The 21431-nt window shown below is 39.9% G+C and overlaps 3 protein-coding genes across 5 annotated transcripts in view; 1 reads left to right on the top strand and 2 right to left on the bottom strand.

Annotated features, from left to right (window-relative positions):
• The first annotated feature begins 1121 nt into the window (after nt 1-1121).
• Nucleotides 1122-2550, top strand: LOC109403080 (uncharacterized). Of its 3 annotated transcripts, none has more exons than XM_019675819.3 (3): nt 1122-1280; nt 1353-2107; nt 2173-2550. In XM_019675819.3, the coding sequence occupies exons 2-3, from the start codon at nt 1368-1370 to the stop codon at nt 2480-2482; spliced, it is 1050 nt and encodes a 349-aa protein (XP_019531364.3). In that variant the 5' UTR covers nt 1122-1280; nt 1353-1367; the 3' UTR covers nt 2483-2550. The 3 variants fall into 3 exon arrangements, with proteins under 3 accessions (XP_019531364.3, XP_019531366.3, XP_062708360.1); XM_019675821.3 differs by having other exon boundaries at nt 1131-1280; nt 1329-2107; XM_062852376.1 differs by lacking the exon at nt 1122-1280 and having other exon boundaries at nt 1287-2107.
• Nucleotides 2551-3742: 1192 nt separating this feature from the next.
• On the bottom strand, nt 3743-6191 carry LOC109403070 (ADP-dependent glucokinase). Its single transcript, XM_019675808.3, has 3 exons — nt 5620-6191; nt 5397-5561; nt 3743-4872 (listed from the first exon to the last, which is right to left on the bottom strand). Exons 1-3 carry the CDS (start codon nt 5964-5966, stop codon nt 3897-3899), a joined length of 1488 nt encoding a protein of 495 aa, XP_019531353.3. The 5' UTR covers nt 5967-6191; the 3' UTR covers nt 3743-3896.
• Nucleotides 6192-10983: 4792 nt separating this feature from the next.
• The window catches only part of LOC115270390 (phospholipase B1, membrane-associated), a 68479-nt gene continuing 58031 nt past the window's right edge, over nt 10984-21431 (bottom strand). The window contains exons 2-5 of the mRNA XM_029879949.2: nt 12692-12938; nt 12295-12623; nt 11949-12223; nt 10984-11634 (exon numbers count right to left, since the gene is read on the bottom strand). Coding sequence (XP_029735809.2) covers nt 11192-11634; nt 11949-12223; nt 12295-12623; nt 12692-12910 — 1266 coding nt within the window. The 5' untranslated portion in view covers nt 12911-12938 and the 3' untranslated portion in view covers nt 10984-11191. The remainder of the gene's footprint in view (nt 11635-11948; nt 12224-12294; nt 12624-12691; nt 12939-21431) is intronic.

Raw genomic sequence — 21431 nt, forward strand, 5'->3', positions numbered from 1 at the left:
AAATACGCCAATGCGCAACAAAATGCACCAAAGCGTAATGTCAATACGCAAGGCTGAATCGAAAATGCACTAGTGATTTGCCCCGAGGGGTGGATCCAGCGGCGTCATTGTCGCGATTTTTTCCGCAGTCAAGTTCGCAGATTGTGAACAATCCTCGGTACCCACTTTACGTAATTTATGTTTAGTCCCTTACTGTCAGAGCTGTCAGATCGGTGTAACACGCTAAATTTAATTTACACAAAAGGCTATTTACACGGAAAAAATACACGGTAATGAATATTTATTGGGTACCCGGCTGGATGCAGAAAATTTAATGATTTTCTTTGGTACATCGAGGTCTTGAAATTAGTCTATGCTTATATCCCGGCGGAGTAATTTTGAGAGCGAAATCATTTCGTGACCGTTTCTTGGCCTATCCTCTTCCACAGTACTTGCCAGGTGCGTACTGCCCATAACTCCACCAGCAAAAGATGTTGCGACAGCGACATTCTTCCTCTATAGTTTATTACCTCTATTATCTCAACCCAGCTCCCAACTTACCTCAACGCAAAAGTTCATTACTAAGTTTTTTTCGGTAAACTCTCAGATATCCGTAAACTTTATCAGGTAATGGGTGATACGCAGATCGTAAGAAATTTGTAAGAAATTTCTTGGCATCTCGATGCGTGGAAAATTCAGGCAAAGAATCCCTCAAGAAATAATAAAGCGTCGCTTTATTCTGGATCCTTGTACGGAGCTGAAATGAACCGTCAAATCAAATGGGGCTTGCTGTGTTAATTTTCTTGACCATTCCGGTCACGGAAAAATAATGCACTGAACGAAAATTACTAGAGCGATTCCGTTTGAAGTGCATACCTCGCAACACGGAAGAAAACTAACAATCACCACACCCTCCTATGGAAACTTGGTTGACATCTGGTCAACCAGTGAACACGATTCGCTAATCGGGGAGCAGTCGGTGACCCAACGAGCGAATCCACGCCGTGTAGAATAGTCAGAATCGGTCACAACCTTTTTTTTCTGCGTGTACGATGGAAATATTCCACAAAAATAAAAGAAAATTTTTCAGTGTTTCTGCAAGAAAACTGTTACTCAGCTGCTTGCTGCAGTTTGACTGCTGGAAAAAAATCAATTCGAGCGGGAAAAGAAAACCATAAACATAGCTGTGAACGTTAAATCCATTGAGCGGGTAGAATCCTGGAAAATTGTGTTTGAGTGGACGTGTTTACAATGTGATGGTTTTTTATCCATGATTTGTGTACATTTGAAATATTTTTGAGGTAATGTGCCGTTTTTGGTGATGTCTTGAATATTACATAGTTATTTAGTGGATTTATCTTAATTTGTACCAGCATATCAACTTAAGAATGGCCAATCTGGAAATTACTCGGACTCGTACGGCGCTTGCTGAGATTGCAACAGAGCTTGGCATTCCAATGCAGCATCCTTCAGCTATCCCATTTGCAGCGACCAGAAGAAATGCTTTGAATCCTGGGCTGATCGACAGTCCCGCTGCCAATATCCCCGACAGCTATCTCTCGCCTAGAATGTCTCCAGATGAAGCTGTCATTCAACAGCGGGGCCGTCGTCGAGTTCCCATCATGTGGAGTCCGGAAAAAGGATTGCAGTCTCCTAATAAGACACCAACTAAAAGTATCTCCGCTATGACGCTGAGAAGCTCTCCTCGGAAGCGCTCTTTGATTAAAGAGTTATCCAGTGCTCGTATTTCGGAACCCGATGCAAGTAATTCATCGCCAACGACTAAACGGAACACGCCCTCTAAAGGATCCCTTGGTAGTGCGAAAAAAATTCGTTTGCAGGAAGGATCAATATACCGGTCCAAGGATGAAGTTCCTCTGGAGATCTTGCTTAAGGGTTACAGCCAAGAACAGCTGATTTCGATGATAACCGGGATGATACAGGCTAATCCAAAACTCGAAGACACCATTAGGTCTGAATTGCCGATTCCGGATATAGCCCCATTAGAGGAACAGCTGGGTTACCAGAAGAAAAATATTTTCAAAAGTCTGCCAGTCACCCGGTTAGTCAGCAAGACGGATAGCCCAGCTTTTGCTAGGGCTGCAACTCATCTAGCTGCTTTCAAAAAGTAATATCTACGTTCGGTTTTCATATGATTTGATTGTTCAATCTGACATTTTTGATATTTTGTAGAACCTTGATCGACCAAAGCCAAACGCTACAGAACTCGAAGCATTGGGACGCTCTACTGGACTACGTTATAATGGCATGGAACTACGTTCGTTCAACTCCGACTTGGGACAATCATGCCCACAATGCTGTTCGCAGACACTGCTTTAAAATTCTCTCATATCATGCTAACAGTGCACTGAAAAACGGATCCACGGCCCTGGGAAAGGAAAGGATTGATCGCTTCCAGGCAAAGTTGAAATCAATGGCCACTGATTGCGAAGATATCAATGATTGCAATGTTTGCCTTGGTTACCTGTTGAACAAAATGTGAAATTGTTCAGTCTTTCTAAAATAATAGTGTTAATACCTAATTCTTCAGCGCGACTATGAGGTTAACTGGTCATGCTTCAAAAATCTCGAAGCGGTTTAATTGTTCTACAGGTAACGTCTTGAAAATAAGGACGATATAAGGGTTCATCTACAAATATCATAACGCTGAAATTGGACTGTTTTGACACCCACCCACCCCTTCGTAAAACTGTTAATATGGGAAAAAAAATTCTTTGTTCGGGCTGTAATACCATGAAGGATACCCACCCCAGCGTTATGGCATTTGTGAACAAGCCCTATATTTATCATTTTTTACCTACATTATTGTATTGGTTAAATCTGGAAAAGTTCAAATTGTGTTAAAAAACTCATTTTGTCAGGTGTTTCTGATCGTATCATATTAACATTCTACATTTTAATTTAGCTTTAGTGAACTAGTGAATATGTGGTTCATTTTTTCCAATGTACTATGACTGATTATCGCATGTTCAGTAATTATATAAACGCTTATAGCAATTTGGCACGAAAACTAAATAAATGTTATATCGAAATAAATGAAAACCGAGTTTTCTATCGTGAGAAAGTTGTCAGTCGTTCCTAAGCACATATAATTTGTTACAATAATCGGTGTGTATATAAATAAAATTTATTATGAATCAAACTGGTACATACCTTATATAAGTAACTGTATAAAGTTAACGCGCTCCGTTCATTTTTTTAATTTTTATCTTTGTTTACATGACACATCCAGTCTTGCCGTCTTGTCCTTCAGTTATCACATTTTCTTCGTGCAGCTTTGTCTATATGCTAAAGGCCTGTCCATAAACTACGTAGGCTATTAGGGGGGATGAGGGGTCTGGCGAAAGTCAACGAGGGAGGCGGAGGGGTCTGAGATGACCAAAAATTAGTCTCCGTAGCTCAGTCTAACACCTTACCTTTTCCTCTGATTCTCAAATGCAATTTAAAAGAAGACCTATTTGTAATATTTGAAAAATAATGTCGTCTATAAACCCGCCCGGAATCTGTGATTTTTCTAAAATGGAATCATATCGGATATCTAGTCGGATATTCAATACATACTTGCATTCTGGTGCACTTATTGTATTCTGAAAGATTCGTTTCTTGTTATTTAATTTTTCCGTTGATACTTCGCTTGAAGCATACCGCTTATAGAATAGAACAATTCGAACAGAGAAGCACAGGAAGCGCATTTTAAGTATAAGTTTTAGTATGAAAAACAACCCACTTAAAAAAACAATGGTTTTGTGAATCAACAGGTCTTTTATTACTGTGGAATGTAATTAGGAATGTTCAGCTGTTGAATTACATAGGAAATGTTAAAAAGATTGAAAATCAGTTCTAAAAATATTAGTTACCCATTTATAGTCTTGAAAACAACGGTAGCTGCTTCATTCTTAAATTTGTAGTATCAGCCCTGCCCCAGAAATGTTATCTCCTGCTCCAGCCGTTTGTTTAGCAATCTTGCAAATCAGCACAGGTGCAACACAGATTTGCACCTCAACTGGTGGTTCTCCAGTGAATGTGAACGTTTCATCCCAGCAAGAGACTGGATCCGTATCGGAAAAGGGAATGCGATCAGCTCCTTCCCGCGTTGAAGTTGCAAAACTATCATCGAGCAATCTATATGCAGCGTCTGGATTTACTATTGTGCTGGCGCATACATGGCGGTGTGCCGTGAGAGAAGCTTTTGCAGCTGCATTTTTAGTGTTTTTCCACCTGTTATTTTTTACTACGAGAATTGCCTGGTAGGCCAAAGTGTGCAAATGAATGCGAGAAATCATGCGCCGCTTAGGGTCACTGGATCGATGTTTGAAGTAGTCTTCGTTGAGCATTCTGAATACGGCTCTTGCTTGGTCGAGCGATAAAGCAACGCGAGGATTGCAGTCAGCAACTAATGAGATCTTGCCAGATTCTAAAACTTGCCTTAAGTTGTCCAATTCCTGCTCGTTCATGCCAATGGAGTCAGAATATGGCATTACATCTTTCAACAAAAGCTGAATCAGTTCCAGCTCCACGAAGCTGGCCATTTCAAAGTGGATCAACGTTTCCGAGGATTGTGTCCTCAACTGGTTGCGAACTTTTTCAATCCTAGCCTCACGAACTCCCTTTTCGTAAAGGTAGTTGTCCATCATCTGTAGACCACTGACTACGAATAGGTGTGGGTCAAATCCTGGCAGTGCTTGCTCGAATTCTTCCAGTGAGCTTATCAAGGGATTGTGATGATCGTTGTGGAGTATGTATCGATTTGCTCGAGGAGATTTCAATGTTCCCCATTCGTCATCTGTTTTGTACTCCAAAATTAGATGAATATCGTCATCGTCTATTAGGCTACCGGTCAATCGCACATCTGGTCTTAAGTGAGATTTTAGTCTGAAATTGAAAATGATAATAGAGCATTATAGAGTGATTTTTAACTTTATTCTGCACATTTCTTGGTTTCATAGACTCAGCGAAATATACTCAACAACTGGCCTCAGAGGCATTTTAGTAAAATACATTTATTGCATTGACGACTTTTGATGGATTTGTTCGAAATGTTTTCCGATAAGCTTAATTGTCGCACACGCATAACAAAAATACGAGAGAACTGCAAAACAACTCTCTACACGGTAAATCACATTCTCAATGTGTGAAGAGTTGCATTCATTGCCCTCTGTTGATTTAAGTGTTAACTCTAGACCAAAAATTGTGCGAAACAGATCGCATTGTTACAAAAAGGTCGTTCTGTATTGTGTTGAAATGTGCGAGTAACGATCACCTGAATGTATTACTTGTTGTTACTTGTACTTGAGGAGAAAGAGAGAAAGCTAATGTCTCTAGCAGTCCATTTGTTCTCGATGAGGAACAAGTTTTAAAGCGAATTCTCCATGAATAACATATATGTAACTACTCACTTGGATGACATTTTAGCACCCAAAACAACTTCGGCACCTTCAGCAGCCAATCTGGACCCAATCACCGGAGCGTTTCCACCCAAAGCCCATCGAGGTTCCGCAGTTTGAGATTTTTTCGCTAATCGCACCAAATTCCGGAACAAATCTCTGTTGGCCGTGAATCGTCTGGAAGAAACATACTTGAGTATTTACCACGCATACACATTTTCTTATCGAAACTCACTCGGCTGCAGCGCCACGCTGAAAGTAATACGCAAAACTCTGCAAAAAATCGTCCTCGCTAGAAATGTCGTCTACGTTGAAGGATTCTTGCGATAGCAAATCCTCGATTCTGTTAGTGAAATTTAGAAAATCTACAGCTTTCACATAGAGATCACTGCACGATCCATATCCTATGGCAACCCTCGGCTTATCAACCTTGAACTCATGTTCTAATACTTTGAGATTTTGCAAAATCTTCGTTAGACTTTTCAGATCGTTCGACGCCAGGTAGGCCTGGTAAATCACAGAAAATAAGGCCGCGAAAACACTTAGCACAGTCAATAATGTTAAATTTGATGTGATTCCCATGATTGGAAAACTTAAACAAACTAAATACGATGAAAAGTTCTGGTAAACATAAAATTTCGCTGCATCGACGCTAAACAGTCGGAACACTAATGGTATTGATTAAATTATCAGCGAGCCGGTTTCGGACGAAAGGAGAAATAAGATAATGACTATCGAAAAGAAGCTGAGTATTGCCGAGAAGAGTTCGAGTGGAGGTAGACGAGCTTTTGTGCTGTGTTTTTGTTTTGAATCGTGTAGGTAAACAAATACAAATGCCTTATGTTTACTAATACCATTTGGCACGAAACAAAGATATAATTGTTATACGATTCTGTCACGCATAGTGTGTTACTTTCCGTGCTGCCAATTTTCGAAGTAGGAGAAATGTCAGCTTATGGAGCTGTAGAATAGATTATTTCAAAATCCATTAAATGGATTCTCTGACATTAGCGAAGGCAGAAAGAACCTACCGTGGCACCAACATCGACTCTGACCACTACCTAGTGTTGATCAAACTGCGCTCAAAACTTGCTGTCATTATCAACGCAATATTTGCTGATTTGGGTTTTGGACAGACTTGTTAGAATCCCAAAATGGCCAACTTTGGCACCTACTCACGATTTCGAAAGCAAAAATCTCTTCGTAAACAAAACCAGCGTACCTGAGCTTCTCATTTTATGCTAATTACAAGTGAGCAAGAACAGAATAATAAAATGCACTGCTGTTTGAAGCTTGCTTCTAGAGATTTGTGCCTCTGAAGTTCTGATGCACAGTTGAAGCGGGGTTTCAAGACGTTTATACTTAATAACAAATCGGAAAATCAAAAATAGCGCCCCCAAATCACAATGCGCACAAAGTAGTGCCGGATGTTTCTGCGCGTATGCGGTGGAAACATTCGGTTTGCTTCAGTTGCTCCAGATTAAATCGAGGCGGCCGTCGGTGCTGTACGCTGTTAATCACGGAGAGTTTTTGTCGCATTTTTGCCATCACTAAGTAGTGAAGTGGATCATATGGCTCGTTTTCTTATAGCAAGGCTTTATTGGTTGCAGTTAAGATCCTGAGCAACTGTGCAAAATTTGATCACGATCGGTTCCATCCACATTTTGCGCATTGCAATTGAAATTTGTAGGGGATATTGCATGGAAAAAAAACATAGGTACATACCGTGGTTTGGGGTGAATTTGATCAGTAGGGCGAAAATGATCGACGTAAGGGCAATTTTTATTTGTCAAAAATAAAGCTTTGAACTTAAAACAATTTGTAGCAAATGACCATCATCTGGCTCAAGGGTTATTGAATGATGAGTTTACATGTTTTACAGATAATTAGTCACATATGGCCACCTGTCTGCACCAGTTAGTAGTCAAGATCTGGGAAACCGAACAGCTACCGGAGGAGTGGAAGGAAGGGATTATCTGTCCCATCCACAAGAAAGGCGACAAGTTAATGTGTGAGAACTTTCGAGCGATCACCATTTTGAATGCCGCCTACAAAGTGCTATCCCAGATCATCTTCCGTCGTCTTTCACCTAAAGTAAATGAGTTCGTGGGAAGTTACCAAGCCGGTTTCATCGACGGCCGGTCGACAATGGACCAGATCTTCACCGTACGGCAAATCCTCCAGAAATGCCGTGAATACCAGGTCCCAACGCATCACCTGTTCATCGACTTCAAAGCGGCATACGACAGTATCGACCGCACAGAGCTATGGAGAATTATGGACGAGAACAGCTTTCCCGGGAAGCTGACTAGACTGATAAGAGCAACGATGGACGGTGTGCAGAACAGCGTAAGGATTTCGGGTGGACTATCCAGTTCATTTGAATCTCGACGGGGACTACGACAAGGTGATGGACTTTCCTGCCTACTATTCAACATCGCCCTGGAAGGTGTTATGCGACAAGCCGGGCTCAACAGCCGGGGTACGATCTTCACGAAATCCAGCCAATTTGTCTGTTTTGCGGATGACATGGATATTATTGCTAGAACATTTGGAACGGTGGCAGAACAGTACACCCGCCTGAAACGTGAAGCAGCAAAGGTTGGACTGGTGGTGAATGCGGCTAAGACAAAGTACATGCTGGTAGGTGGGACTGAGCGAGACAGGACAAGCCTTGGCAGCAATGTTACGATAGACGGGGATACTTTCGAGGTGGTAGAAGAATTCGTCTACCTCGGTTCCTTGCTAACGGCTGACAATAATGTGAGCCGTGAAATACGAAGGCGCATCATCAGTGGAAGTCGTGCCTACTATGGGCTCCAGAAGAAACTGCGGTCAAAAAAGATTCACCCCCGCATCAAATGTACCATGTACAAGACGTTAATAAGACCGGTGGTTCTCTACGGACACGAGACATGGACGATGCTCGAGGAGGACCTGCAAGCACTCGGAGCAGGGATAGGGTGCGACTCAAAACTCTTTGCGTGCCGCACACTCTGCTACGAGACAGCACAACAAACTAGAAGGAGACGAGTACGCGCAATCGGTTGTGTGTTGCTCGCTTACTTTGCCGCGCGCTGGAGCTCTCCTGTCTCTCACGCTCTGTCGTATGCACTCTCTCGGTGCTTGTCTCCGTGCTTGGCACTCGGCTTGATACTACGCACGATTGGAAAAATTTCGAATCAAACGACCCATCACTTGTCAACCCTTGACAAGTTTAACAACTTTGCCGAAAACACAAACTCTTCAATTAATTTATAAATTGATTTTTTCTGTTTGGAGACAAGCGCAGTCCCAAGCACCGTGCATTACTCCATGCGCTGTAGAGCTAGTGCTGCGATTGTCTCTCGCACAATTACGAAAGCTCTCACTCATACGTCTCTTGTCTCTCGGCAAAACGGGAGACGAGCACTTGCGATTGTGTGAAGCACACGCTTTTTTCGCACCGCACGGTGCATGCCGCCAATCCCTGACTCGGAGTTTTCGAGCGACGGGTGCTAAGGACGATCTTCGGCGGCGTGCAGGAGAACGGTGTGTGGCGGAGAAGGATGAACCACGAGCTCGCTGCACGTTACGGCGAACTTGCGGCGAACCCAGCATCCAGAAAGTGGCCAAAGCCGGAAGGATACGATGGGCAGGGCATGTTGCAAGAATGCCGGACAACAACCCTGCAAAGCTGGTGTTTGCTAACCATCCGGTTGGTACAAGAAGGCGTGGAGCGCAGAGAGCACGATGGGCGGACCAGGTGGAGCGTGATCTGGCGAGTGTTGGGCGTGACCGACGTTGGAGAGCTGCAGCTGCAAATCTGATACTCGGCAAATTAGTATTATCATGAATTTGATGTTAACTAAATAAATGAAATGAATAGTCACATATTTCTGTATTAAATTTAATATTTTCCGAAACTGCGTGTTTGGCGAACATCAGAGACACTTTCAAACTTTTGTTACCGCAGCTGTATACATTGAATAAATATTCGAATGAATGTTTATACCTGCCAACTGTTCGCTATCGATTTCGTCATCAAAAGTTCTATAAATATTGATATTTTTGCATAAAATTGTACTTTTTCTAAAGTAATGCCTTGATTAGTATGAAAATTGTATACTTTTAGGCGTTTTCTTTAGATTTATTAAACTTAAAATTAAAATAATTAAGAATTTACTAAGCTTGTATAAGTTTTACAAAGCATTTCGTATTCTGAGGTGGTTAATTCAGATGGAAAATTTATTTTCAGAACTTACAAAGAAATTTCACTGACTGATCAATTTCACCCCGAAACTAAAATTTCTGATTTTTTATTTGAAATGATCCTATTGCATTTTGATTTGCAGTTAAAGTTTCAATCTTGTTGACTGATGAAACCCGTGGACTTACTTGTTTTAAAGCATTGAGATATCATCAATCAAATCAAGGATGCCTTGGATATGACGCCAATGATCATTGTTTATTGTTGATTTTCAGAGCAATTCACTTTACAAGCACACTTTGATTTGACCATCTTTTGCAATGATAGAATGATTTTCTTTGCTGCGGTAGGACTTTGACACCTGCGGCCCTGCGGTAGAACTCAGCAGCTACCGCAGAGTGGAAATTTTTCTAAAAATCCGTAATAATATTATATTTAGGATGTGAAAGAGTAATTTCTAGTTTATGATATTTATAAAAGTAAATTTTCTGAAACATCGAAAATATCACATACGCGATTTTATCCAGCAAAGCGGAAACAATTGCTTATCCAGCTTTTTACGCTTGATGAGGGATGATCGATTTTTGACAGATCTGGCCGATTGCCCATGCAGCAACACAGTAATCGAAAATTTCCGTAGCTGGCAAGAACCGTCAAAAATGAATCACCCCTCACCACAGCGTAAAAAGCTGGATTTCACTGAGAAACTATTTTCTCACAGGCTTTTATATACATATTTGCAAGGGCACTCATACAGCGAGTAACATTTTATTTTTAAACTAGCTGAACCCGGCAAACTTTGTCTTGCCTACTGTGTTTTTTGACGTTTCAAGTTTCCATCCAAGACCAAGTCCCCGGTCACAAAATGTATGGAAATCGATTTTCAAAAACTCTCAATTTTTCCATGTTTTTTGGCTTATAAACCTTCCTTGGGTGAAAACTAACAGAATAAAACTTTGACGACCAAAATTGGACCTTCCGTTCGCAAGTTATGCGCGGTCCCACGTATGCCACTGCATTTTTATATATATATATATATATAGATTTTTTGATCAATAGAGCATGTTACTCAGCTACCCAAATGGAGGAGAACGTGCCTCTGGAGCCGACCTACTGATGTTACTCAGTAAGGCCTAAAGTACACAGGGTCAATTTTTTTTTACAAGAAATGAACTAAAGAAACAACAAAATGTTTGAGCATTGGTTTTTTTTTTTGGATAAATATTTGAGCCTGAGTGCCGGGATCTTAAGTAACTTGGAGTAACCTCGATGACACTACTGCTCGTATCCTTTTGACAACGACTTAGTGATTGTAGTCGACGTTTTGTTCTCTGAAGGTTCTCAAATCAATGACATCAAAGACTGTGAATGGCAAAAATCAGGATTTTCGGGTACAAAATACACACTTGAGAATGTTGTCTATTTTATTAAATCTTTTCGGAAAATTAATTCAGCTATCAGAGTATTACGTATTATGTATTTCCTAACTATCATCTGGCATGAGATACTCGTCACAATATTTGCATTATTTGACATGGAACACCAACCGGTTATACCAGCGTACAGTCTTATCACAGTTGCAAAATATCTCCTATACGATAGGTCTTAAAACTCCATTCTAGCTATTCCCCAATGTTCGAATATACGGCATTTCTGACGATGGACATTTGAAGTTGGTGAATTCTTCCTCCCAGGCACTGGATTTTTGTCCGATCGGTTCCAGCATATTATTCCACAGTGCATTGGAAGCGCGTGCGTAGCCTTTTTGACTCAGATGGAAACAGTCCAGGGACATGTAGCTGAAGTCAGTGTTTCCGCTCGGAGTGTCCGGAAACGTAAGGTTCATGATGAACGGTTGGAACACCACACCAAAGTCGGGCTTGTTGTTGAATTCCTCTCGGTTTGCAATGTCCATCTGGAGATGATTCCATTTCTCGATCAGTTTTACGTACCGTTTCTTTTCCCGGCTGAAACGCGTCGCCAGGAAGCAGGGACATTCGATCACGTGCATCGTGACACACTGTTGTGGTTTTCCTTTGAACCGAGTTAGGACTTCAACATCTGTGAATGGGAAAAGAGATGATAATTTTATTGCTAGGTATGTGTGTTCAGTTTATCCCAAGTCTTGTCGATGCTCTTCATTACACGAGTTTTCATCTAATTGTCGCCGTATAGTTTGCTAAAACAATGAGCTACCATGCGTCTCCTTTTCTTTACTTGCAATAATGTTGAGGCGCCTGCATTTATATTTCTGCTAATAATTACTTGTACGAGTGTCGGAGTGTGAGTCTTCATCAACGCGTTTTCCATCTACGCAGTGGGTTCTTTGCTTAGAAGAAAGAATTATTGTGTTTGTCGATTCGAAGCTTACTTACTTGGACTTGCCACCAGGTTCACGAAGGTACGAGGCAGATAATCTCTAAATGTCCTTAGAGCAGACAATATGTTCTTCTCGTGGTAAACCAAAGTTTTCTCCGGTGGGTTCGTGTAGCAAATGTTGGCACAAAAGTCGTTACCTCCTATCAGAATGGTAATCAGCTTCCAGTGGTTCTCAATATCGACGCGTGGATCAGAGAGCATTCGTTTGACTAGGTTCCTTGCCATGTGTGGAATATCTTGACTCATGGCGCCTCCCTCAGCTGCATTGAAGCTGTCGAACTCGATTGTGGTGGATTTCAATTTATTATGATTTCAAAATTATGTTTGAGATTTTGAACTTACCGTGAGGCTTTCCTTATCGAAATGCCATCCTTGATTGGATACCCATATAAATTTGGGTTGAATTCTTTCAATATGTTTGGTATCGTAAGAAACTGTCTCCAGGTGCCTTGACCGCCGATGCTCCAAGAGAGACCTTTATTCTCGACCATAACTTCCAGTATATTTGTGGCCATAGCACCATGACCGGCTGTTAGCGAGTCCCCAATGGCTCCCACAATGTCTATATCGCCTGGACGTAGCTCATTCACAGAGTTCGGAGCTGTGGGACTTCTCATTCCGGTGGTGTTGCAGAAAAATGGAAAATCTTCAGGATACTGGGTTTGCACTTTCTGAAAATAAGTAGATACTATAGGCGTTTGTTTACGTCACAGACTCAACCGTGCAATTGTGTATCTACCCCGCCTCGTTGATTCACTTTGAATTTGTTCCTATCATCCCCGGTGGTACCGATAAAGTTTAGAGCAAAGCCGCGAAGACTGCGAAATTTTTCCACGAAGATCGGTGAATCCAGCGCAGTAATCTGTGGTTGTCCTTTGCCGTACGGAATAATGAGTAGCAGAATCAAACTCATGTTAAGCATTTTGTGCAGTGCATTTGATGACCATAAATTGTACATTCTAGGGTGAATGGGAAGATCGATTGTGCTGTTTTGAAATAAAAAGTAAATTGAATCATTGGTTAGAGTTAGTGTCAGTTAGTTTAGCAATTGAGCTTAGTTTTTCTTAGTTGTTGATAAAAGGAAACATAAAATCAGAGCCGTATACAACAAGCTATTGACTCAAGGATGTACTCAGTTCTACAAATCAGGTCAGGAACTGAAAATCTTTGCAAGACGCATGTGGAAATCCTCTTACCTTTTCTAAAAATGCCTTTTACTAGGAATTATGAAAAAAGTAGTTCATGGGATAAGTTATTAGAATACACATAAAACCGCCGAACATAGCTGTTTTCTTATTGTTCGAATGATTTAGGATTTTTTAAAGACACTATGGTCTCTGAAATCCCTCTGAAGCTCACCTGAGAACAGTGATTCAAAATGAATTTTTAAAAACTGTAGGCCTCATAAACCTTCTCAAACCCTTATGTAATGCTCCTGAAACACTCTGGAATTCCACAATACGCCTCTGAAACCCGCTGAAAATCTTCTGAAACTTCTTAAAATGGCTCCGAAAACCGCTGAATCCACCACCGATTTTTTGTAACATGAGAACCTCTAAAACCTCCCAACACGCTTCTGTAATGCCTCCGAAATCCGCTGAAGCCCGCTGAATATTTTTGAAATGCCTCCGACAACCCCAAGAAGTTCTTTCCGACCCATTGTAGCGTACCTGAGACCCTCAGAAACCTCTGAAAACGCTCATGTAACGCCTCCGGAATCCCTTTAAAATCCTCTGAAACTTCTTTAAATGTTACCAAAAACCCCCTGAGACCCTCCGAAACCTCAAAAACGTCCCTGTAACACCATGCAAAAATTCGTTGTGAATCCTATAAATCTTCATAAAATACAATCAAAAACCCCCTGAAACCCCCTCGGACCCCATGTAGCGCACCTGAGATTCTCCAAAACCGCCTCTAAAACGCCCTGTAACGTCTTAGAAAACACCCCGAAAATCCTCTGAAACTTCTTGAAATGCCATTAAAAATTCCCTGAAACTCCCTCGGACCCCAGTAACGCACCCAAGAGGTGGTTCCTCGAGATATGTGGGGATCGACCCACTAAAACTCATTCTCTCTCTTCCTTACCTTCGCGGTACGCCCGTTAGGGATGACTTCGAGAAGAGGGGACGGTACCTACATGAGTACTATGTTTTGCTAAGTGTTCCACCATCTACCGCCTTAAGTTGTCCTGGAAGCTTGGGTCTTGGCTATTACTATAGACTACTCGTTGGACTCAAGCTCCCGGATGGGGAGGGGGGCTACTCAGCTTGCTGTTAGTCAGTCCGCCATTTTCTCTGTAGTTCAAGTACGATTCGGGGGACCGAAGAAATAACTGAATTCCACTTGTCTACGCCCGTACACATCCTTTCAACAATGTTGTCCGGAGTGATATCTCTACGGCATACTATATCTCTACCTGCAGTGCATTTTTGACCTTTGCTCCACGAAGCGTGGGCAGCCAAAGAGCATATACTCCGTGGTCTCGTCGCAGTCTGCGCATTCTTGACATGCATGAGACCCTGCATGTCCGAATCTGTGCTGATACCACCTAAATCACTCATGACTTTACAGAAATTGTATCAAGTGCAATGGCACCTCGCCATGGGGCCTGTTCGTCCTTTTAGACACGTTCGGTATGTGTGTGTCCACCTACTCTTGCTGGAGGAATCACATTCCCTCTGCCACTTCAACATAGACGATATTCTGGCAATCCATCTCACGCCTCTTATGCCGCGTCGCTCGATGCACTCTTCGTGCTCTGCCACGAATAATGTCATTGGCACTATACCCGCTAGCACGCACACCGCGTCCTTCGAGACCGTGCGATAGGTATGCGCTGAACACCCTAAGGCACATCAGCCTGTGGGTACTCTGGAGTCACTTCACGTTTCTGTGCACCACTAGCGCATTCGACCATGCAGCGGCGCCATATCGTATTATGGAAACCGCTACTGTCGCGAGCAGCTTACGCTTATTCGAGACTATTGCCGAGCTATTTGGCATAAGCTTTGAAAATGCCATTATCGCCATGTTGCACAGTGGCTGCTTTCGTCATTTTAGCGCGCTTAATTAATAACTTTTTTACTATGAACTTGAGCGTCATGTCGTCTTCGGGAAAGTTTTTCACTATAATAAGGAGCTTCTTTTGAGCTTCTGTGAAAAATGATCAATCCCCCTAAAAGTGAGATAGAAAAAAAAATTTCTGAATTTTTCAAGATACGAGGTTGGTGTCTTCACAAAAGTTGTAGAAAATATAGTTTGGAGCAACTTTGCCGAAGACACCAAGTTTTGTAACTCCGTTACTTTTCAAGATACGATACGTTTTCTTTCATCAGCCCCTTGAAAAAGGTTTTTGCGCAATAACTTTCTAAAAATTGATTCTACAATTTTCTCATGTTCTACAAAGTTCTATAACTGGAAAAACACACAACTTTGCCGAACATGACATCCCGCTAATTCCAAAATTAAAATAGTTATAACGGTTTTCATAGTTTTTTGGGCCATATTTCAAGCATATATAACTTAGCTATAGGCAATTATATGCAAATTTCCTTTTACGCATGTGAAAGTACATGTAATTGCCTCTCTTAGACCAAGCCCACTCATGGGCTCAATCAAGCGTTTTAACGTTAAGTAGAGCCCCGAACAAAGAAGCGAACCGCACCGGTCGCTGCTAAGTAGGGCTCGAAAGCGAAAAGTTTACGTACGGTTCGTAGCAGGGCTTAGAATATAGAGACACGCAAAGTACGGTCTCTATCCGTAGGCTCGTGCGCTCTCTCGCGTTTAGCTCTCTGGGTAGCGTAAAGAGGAGACGAAAGAACATGAGTATGGATTTGTTGCCAGGTATATAGTTTCAAGAGAATGATTTTCTTGTTTTGTATAGGTAGGAATTTATTTTAGTTTGCATCAAATATTTGAAATTTTCAACCAATCAATATCATAGATCGTTACACGAATAGCACAACAAATTGTCTGACATAGAATTGTGATAGAGTGAAAATACAAACGCAGAAAAATAATAGGTTTAAATTGACAAGCTTTGCTTCAGTATGTTATGAATGAAGTTTTCGCTTCTTCGCCAATTTTAGGATCATGCATATCGAAAATGTATTGATTTTCTCTTAAAAATAGTTACGATTGCTCATAATCGCACCTTTAGTTATTGATTCGGCCGATCTTTTCGAAACTAATATTTGAAGAAATGTATAGTTGTTGCGACGAAATCCCACCCAACGGCAACACTGTCGACGTGGGTCCTACTGTCAACTCTGACATGGGCCTCACTAAAACGTCATCGAAGATGACTTGGTAGAAAGTAGGTAGAATAACAAACGTGAAAGTGAATTACAGTTGTGCTGCAATTAATCCAACTATCCAATGGTGAAAATAATTGAATTACCGCTTAATTATAATGTTTACTAAAGCTATATTTACAGTTACTTACAGTTTTCTAAACCTAATCCTACACTACTTCGCGAAACTTAACATTAATTGTTGAACTATAGCTATTGTAAGTACCACTAGGGTAACATTAAATCGCAGCTAATGATCATGTGTTCCTAGATCCCTAGATTACTCAAATTTACCCGAACGGGACGCTGCACGAATCCTACTCCACTTCCAGATTGAAAACCAAATTTGTAAGTAGAATTAATGCCATTGAACTGCGAACTAAAACTGAAATAAAAATTGTTTGTAGCTTAAAGCACACTAACACAAAAAGGTGTTTGCTCAACGGAGTTGGTGACGTAACCCAACAATAGTAATTCAGTGAGTTTTGCTGTTTTAACACGTACATGTTTGAGCCGGGTTTTCTACGCAGCAAGTAAAGCTTAGTTTCGCACATTTAGAAAAATGTCCAAATAAATAACTCGCGAAGTTCGTTCCGACAAGTTTCAAAATTATCGTAATCCGACGCAGATTCCGGTGAGAAGATGTGCGTATTTTCTAACCCGAAAAGAAACTATTTGACGGTAACCACAAGGTTTTCTTTCTTCCCTTTCCGGGCTGAGGCTCCGCTTTGAAAGAGCTGTGCCTCGCGTTTCGTTTTGTCGTGTAGGGGTGGTGGGGGTAAAGTGGACAACCTAAGCATTTTAGTCGTTTCCCGCGGAAATGCGGCAAAATCCATCTGCTTTTTCGAGTAACATGGAAGGTAATGATATACTCTGAAAGTCTTATAAGGGGTTGCCTTTAAAAAAATATTGTTTTCTTTGATTATTTTCTTCACCAAATCGTGCATCAAAATAGCGTGAAAAAAATTGGTGGGGGTAAAATGGACAATCGATGGGGTAAAATGAACAAGTCGTTAAAAGTTATATAACAGTATATTGTTTCTATGTTTTTAAATACAAACTATCAAATTTCATACGATTCCTTTATTTTGTTGTTTTCAAACTTTTAATACAAACTTTAAAAAAACACTTAAATAATTTTTGTAAAAATAGTGTAAAAAACAAGCACTGTTTTGGATGAAAATTATATTTTGTTGATATAAAATATTTTTTTATAAATTTTTACTTCAACTATCTCACGATAGGTATGACGGCTGATGATTCTGAAGTTTGCAAAAAATTATATGAAATTTTGGTGAAATTTCAACCGATTGTCCATTTTACCCTCACGGTCTGATTTTGTTAAAATTATTCCCAAAACTTTTTTTTTACAAAACTTGATTTTTTTTTTCGGTCAAATATATTCTTCTACGTGAACTTTATTGGCTTAGGGTGTAAAACTTGTTAAAATTTGAAAATAACTTACGAGAAAACCTTAGCAATTATAAGCAGATTTTACATCATTTCCGATTTTTCACGTGATTTTTAAAGTTTTTGTCATCTTGAAAAGGTTCATTTGATTTTAATGTTCAAGATCATCAAAAGTATAATGATTCATGCTTAGGCATAAGCTTCAATCGTTGAAACATTTTGAAAAACAATAAAAGCCATGAAACTGTACCCTGTTCATTTTACCCCACCTGTCCACTTTACCCCCACCACCCCTATATTTCAAAAAGGCAAAAGAGTTTTGGTTTGATTGCTGTTTTTGAAAATGGTGGTCGTCAGTGGGTGGTTTATTAAATATAAATTTAAAAATATAAATTAAATATACGAGACATCAGGAAGAAAGTGTGCGAAATGGGTAACTTCACCGTCCACGCATCCTTCCTCCCCTGTAAATTCGAGAAGTACCTTGCCGGAATAAAATATTCTGTACTCCAAGTATTTCGAAGAATCATCTTTTCGCGTAAATACAACGCAGTAGACCAGGCCGCTTTGATGCATGTGTCATATCTCTGATATGCTGCAAGCATCAGTATTAACAAGAAAAGTAACACGATTGCTTTCCAGGGTGATTCCGCGTATGTATGAGATTAGATAAGAGTAGTTACGATTTTTCAAAGATGCATTGACTGTACCTAACTCAACTCAGATATCATAGAAACACTACAGTTATTTCTTTTCGTAAAAACTAAATCATACCGATAAAAATCTTAAAAAATGTAGTCGAGCTGCCAAGTTTCACCAATTAAAATAGGCGGTGTGCAGGACTGCCATATTGTAGGTTCCTCGTTATAGAAAAAGCAAGGCGTTGGATGTGAAAATACAACAATTGTTGTATGAAGTGCCAAAAAGGAGAGTGGGCTCATTATGTACTTTGACAAATACGCAGTCTACTTCAAGCGCATAGAATCTGCTTCCAACAAAATATTCATATACCAGCATCCAAAAGATCGCAATATATATTAAGATTTGCGAGTGATGCTTTGTAACTAAAAGGTTGTGACTGAGTATAGAATTAGCTGATGTTAAAATACACGTTAATGAAAAAAGTTTGCGCAAACTTATCGCAGACTGTTAGAAGACAGCTTCTACTATGACCAGGATTTAAGAATCTTGACCTACGCGAAGTTATAAAGGAGACAACTACGTTATAAATGTGTTGGGAATGCAAGGGATGTAATTATTCAATAAACCTAATTATTAAAAAAGATGCTCATAATCTCAAATTCAGATAAATTTCTTGCGAGAAAGGCAACATGAATATTGAAGAGATGGATATTATTTTAGATAAAATTTCAACCTACAAGTCATACAGTAAGCAACAAACATATAATTTAAAAAAAGATTGCTTGAATTCCGGGATTAAATACAATCATAAATTATTGAGAAAATGATATCTTTAAACGCACCAAAACTGGTACAAATCTCCAAGGGAATTATTTATTTGAATTCAATTTTTACTAACAGTTTTCAGTCTTATCCAAAGCCCCATCTTTCATAATATGAGCACAAATTATTATTCTGAATAAGATTTGCAATAACCCCATAGAAATACACAAAATATTGCGATGATTTACAGAAGTGCAAAAAACCGATGGTACGGAGAGAATAGAGACCACCGGTGCGCAAAGGCGACCGATCATTATTTTACTCACATGGAAACGAACGACCGGTGCGAAAATGGGTTGATAACGAAATTAAAAATCGTTAACGACGTGTTGTTGCGTGTGTAGTATTAAGCCCACGGGTGGGCTTGGTCTTAGAAAGCCAAAATCATCAAACTGTAAGAAACTGTAAGATGGTTTTTGTATAGAAACTTACATCCATTTATGTTACTCTTATATGGGATTTATATATATTTTCAACATATTTATTTGACATTTCATGTCAGCTTGCATTTTTATTGTTATTGTAAGTGTGTGTTAAAGAAAGGTTTGTGGTGCATTTTGGATCATTCGTGAAGTACGTTACATAAAAACTTACCATCTAATTCTTTTGTCTTACTAACTCAAGTGCACCACGTAGTCCACGAAAAAAGCGAAGGATGCGCCATTTCTTAAAAAATTCCAAACATGCGCGTGACATATTCTGTCAACGCTCTCACTAGTACATATCTATGTCTACATTGGTTATAGTAAATTATAAATCTTATTGCACTTCTAAGTAAGGCTGTTGTTAAATCGTGATCCGACGAAAGAAGTTTCACTTTATGCGTTTTTTTCGTGGACTACGTGGAGCATTGCAAGTTAGTAAGAAAATAGAAGTAGTTGGTGAGTTTTTGTGTAACGTATTTCATGAATGATCCAGAATACACAACAAACCTTTCTTTATATTAACACACTCTTACAAGAACAATAAAAATGCAAGCTGACATGAAATGTCAACTAAATATGTTGATATATATATAAATCCCATATAAGAGTAACATAAATGGATGTAAGTTTCTATACAAAAACCATCTTACAGTTTGATGATTTTGGCTTTCTAATAGAGGCAATTACATGTACTTTCACATGCGTAAAAGGAAATTTGCATATAATTGCCTATAGCTAAGTTATATATGCTTGAAATATGGCCCAAAAAACTATAAAAACCGTTATAGGGTATTGGTTGCTTTATTAAGCATGTGGCTCCCATTTTCATCCTACGAAAAACAAAGGATTGAAGGGCTAAATAAAAGAAAATCGGGTTAAGTACGGTTCCTTTGAATTCCACTAAGAATTTGCATCCTTTGACAGATACGTATTTCGACCTCAACTGTAAGGTCGTCTTCAGTGTCTTGTACTTGACTCGACTACAACCCCAGTGTACAAGACACTGAAGACGACCTTACAGTTGAGGTCGAAATACGTATCTGTCAAAGGATGCAAATTCTTAGTGGAATTCAAAGGAACCGTACTTGACCCGATTTTCTTTTATTTACAGATATTCCCCTAACAAGCCCAGGTTAATCATCATCATTGAAGGGCTGTTTGTTTTGTTTCTTATTTTTGTATTTTTTGTTAGAAGTGAGCACCCATGAAAACAAAAAGAACGGAGTCAATGGGTGCCGTAATCGCTTGTTTTCGAATAGGATGAAAATGGGAGCATGAGATTACTGATGGCACACATACCCTAACTATTTTAATTTTGGAATTAGCGAGATGTCATGTTCGGAAAAGTTGTGTGTTTTTTCATTATCTATAACTTTGTAGAACATGAGATAAATGTAGAATCAATATTTAGAAAGTTATTGCGCCAAAACCTTTTTCAAGGGGCTGATGAAAGAAAACATAACGTATCTTGAAAAGTAACGAAGTTACAAACTTGGTGTCTTCGGCAAAGTTGCTCCAAACTACATTTTCTACAACTTTTGTGAAGACGCCAACATCGTATCTTGAAAAATTCAAAAAATAAATTTTCTATCTCACTTTTAGGGGGATTGATCATTTTTCACAGAAGCTTAAAAGAAGCTCCTTATTATAGTGAAAAACTTTCCCGAGGACACCATGACACTAAACTTCATAGTAAAAAAGTTATTAATTAAGCGCTCTAAAATGGCGAAATCAGCCACTGTGTGTTGCGGAGATCAGTGTAGGTGAGTGCACTATCCTGTCAAAGCGCTCCGTCAAACATTTGGGCGTGATGATCAACGATAAGCTTACCTTCAGTAGCCACGTCGATTATGCCTGTAAAAGAGCCTCCATAGCTATTGCGCCATTG

This window comes from Aedes albopictus, chromosome 2, assembly GCF_035046485.1.
Source record: "Aedes albopictus strain Foshan chromosome 2, AalbF5, whole genome shotgun sequence".
NCBI classification, from domain to species: domain Eukaryota; kingdom Metazoa; phylum Arthropoda; class Insecta; order Diptera; family Culicidae; genus Aedes; species Aedes albopictus.

Excerpts from the sequence above, each read along its gene's own strand:
- LOC109403080 (XM_019675819.3), top strand. The coding sequence starts at position 1,368 with ATGGCCAATCTGGAAATTACTCGGACTCGTACGGCGCTTGCTGAGATT. Across the intron at positions 2,108-2,172 it reads CATCTAGCTGCTTTCAAAAA|AACCTTGATCGACCAAAGCC; the intron begins GTAATATCTACG and ends GATATTTTGTAG.
- LOC109403070 (XM_019675808.3), bottom strand. The coding sequence starts at position 5,966 with ATGGGAATCACATCAAATTTAACATTATTGACTGTGCTAAGTGTTTTC. Across the intron at positions 5,562-5,619 it reads CAGCGTGGCGCTGCAGCCGA|ACGATTCACGGCCAACAGAG; the intron begins GTGAGTTTCGAT and ends TGTTTCTTCCAG. Across the intron at positions 4,873-5,396 it reads GGTGCTAAAATGTCATCCAA|ACTAAAATCTCACTTAAGAC; the intron begins GTGAGTAGTTAC and ends TTTCAATTTCAG.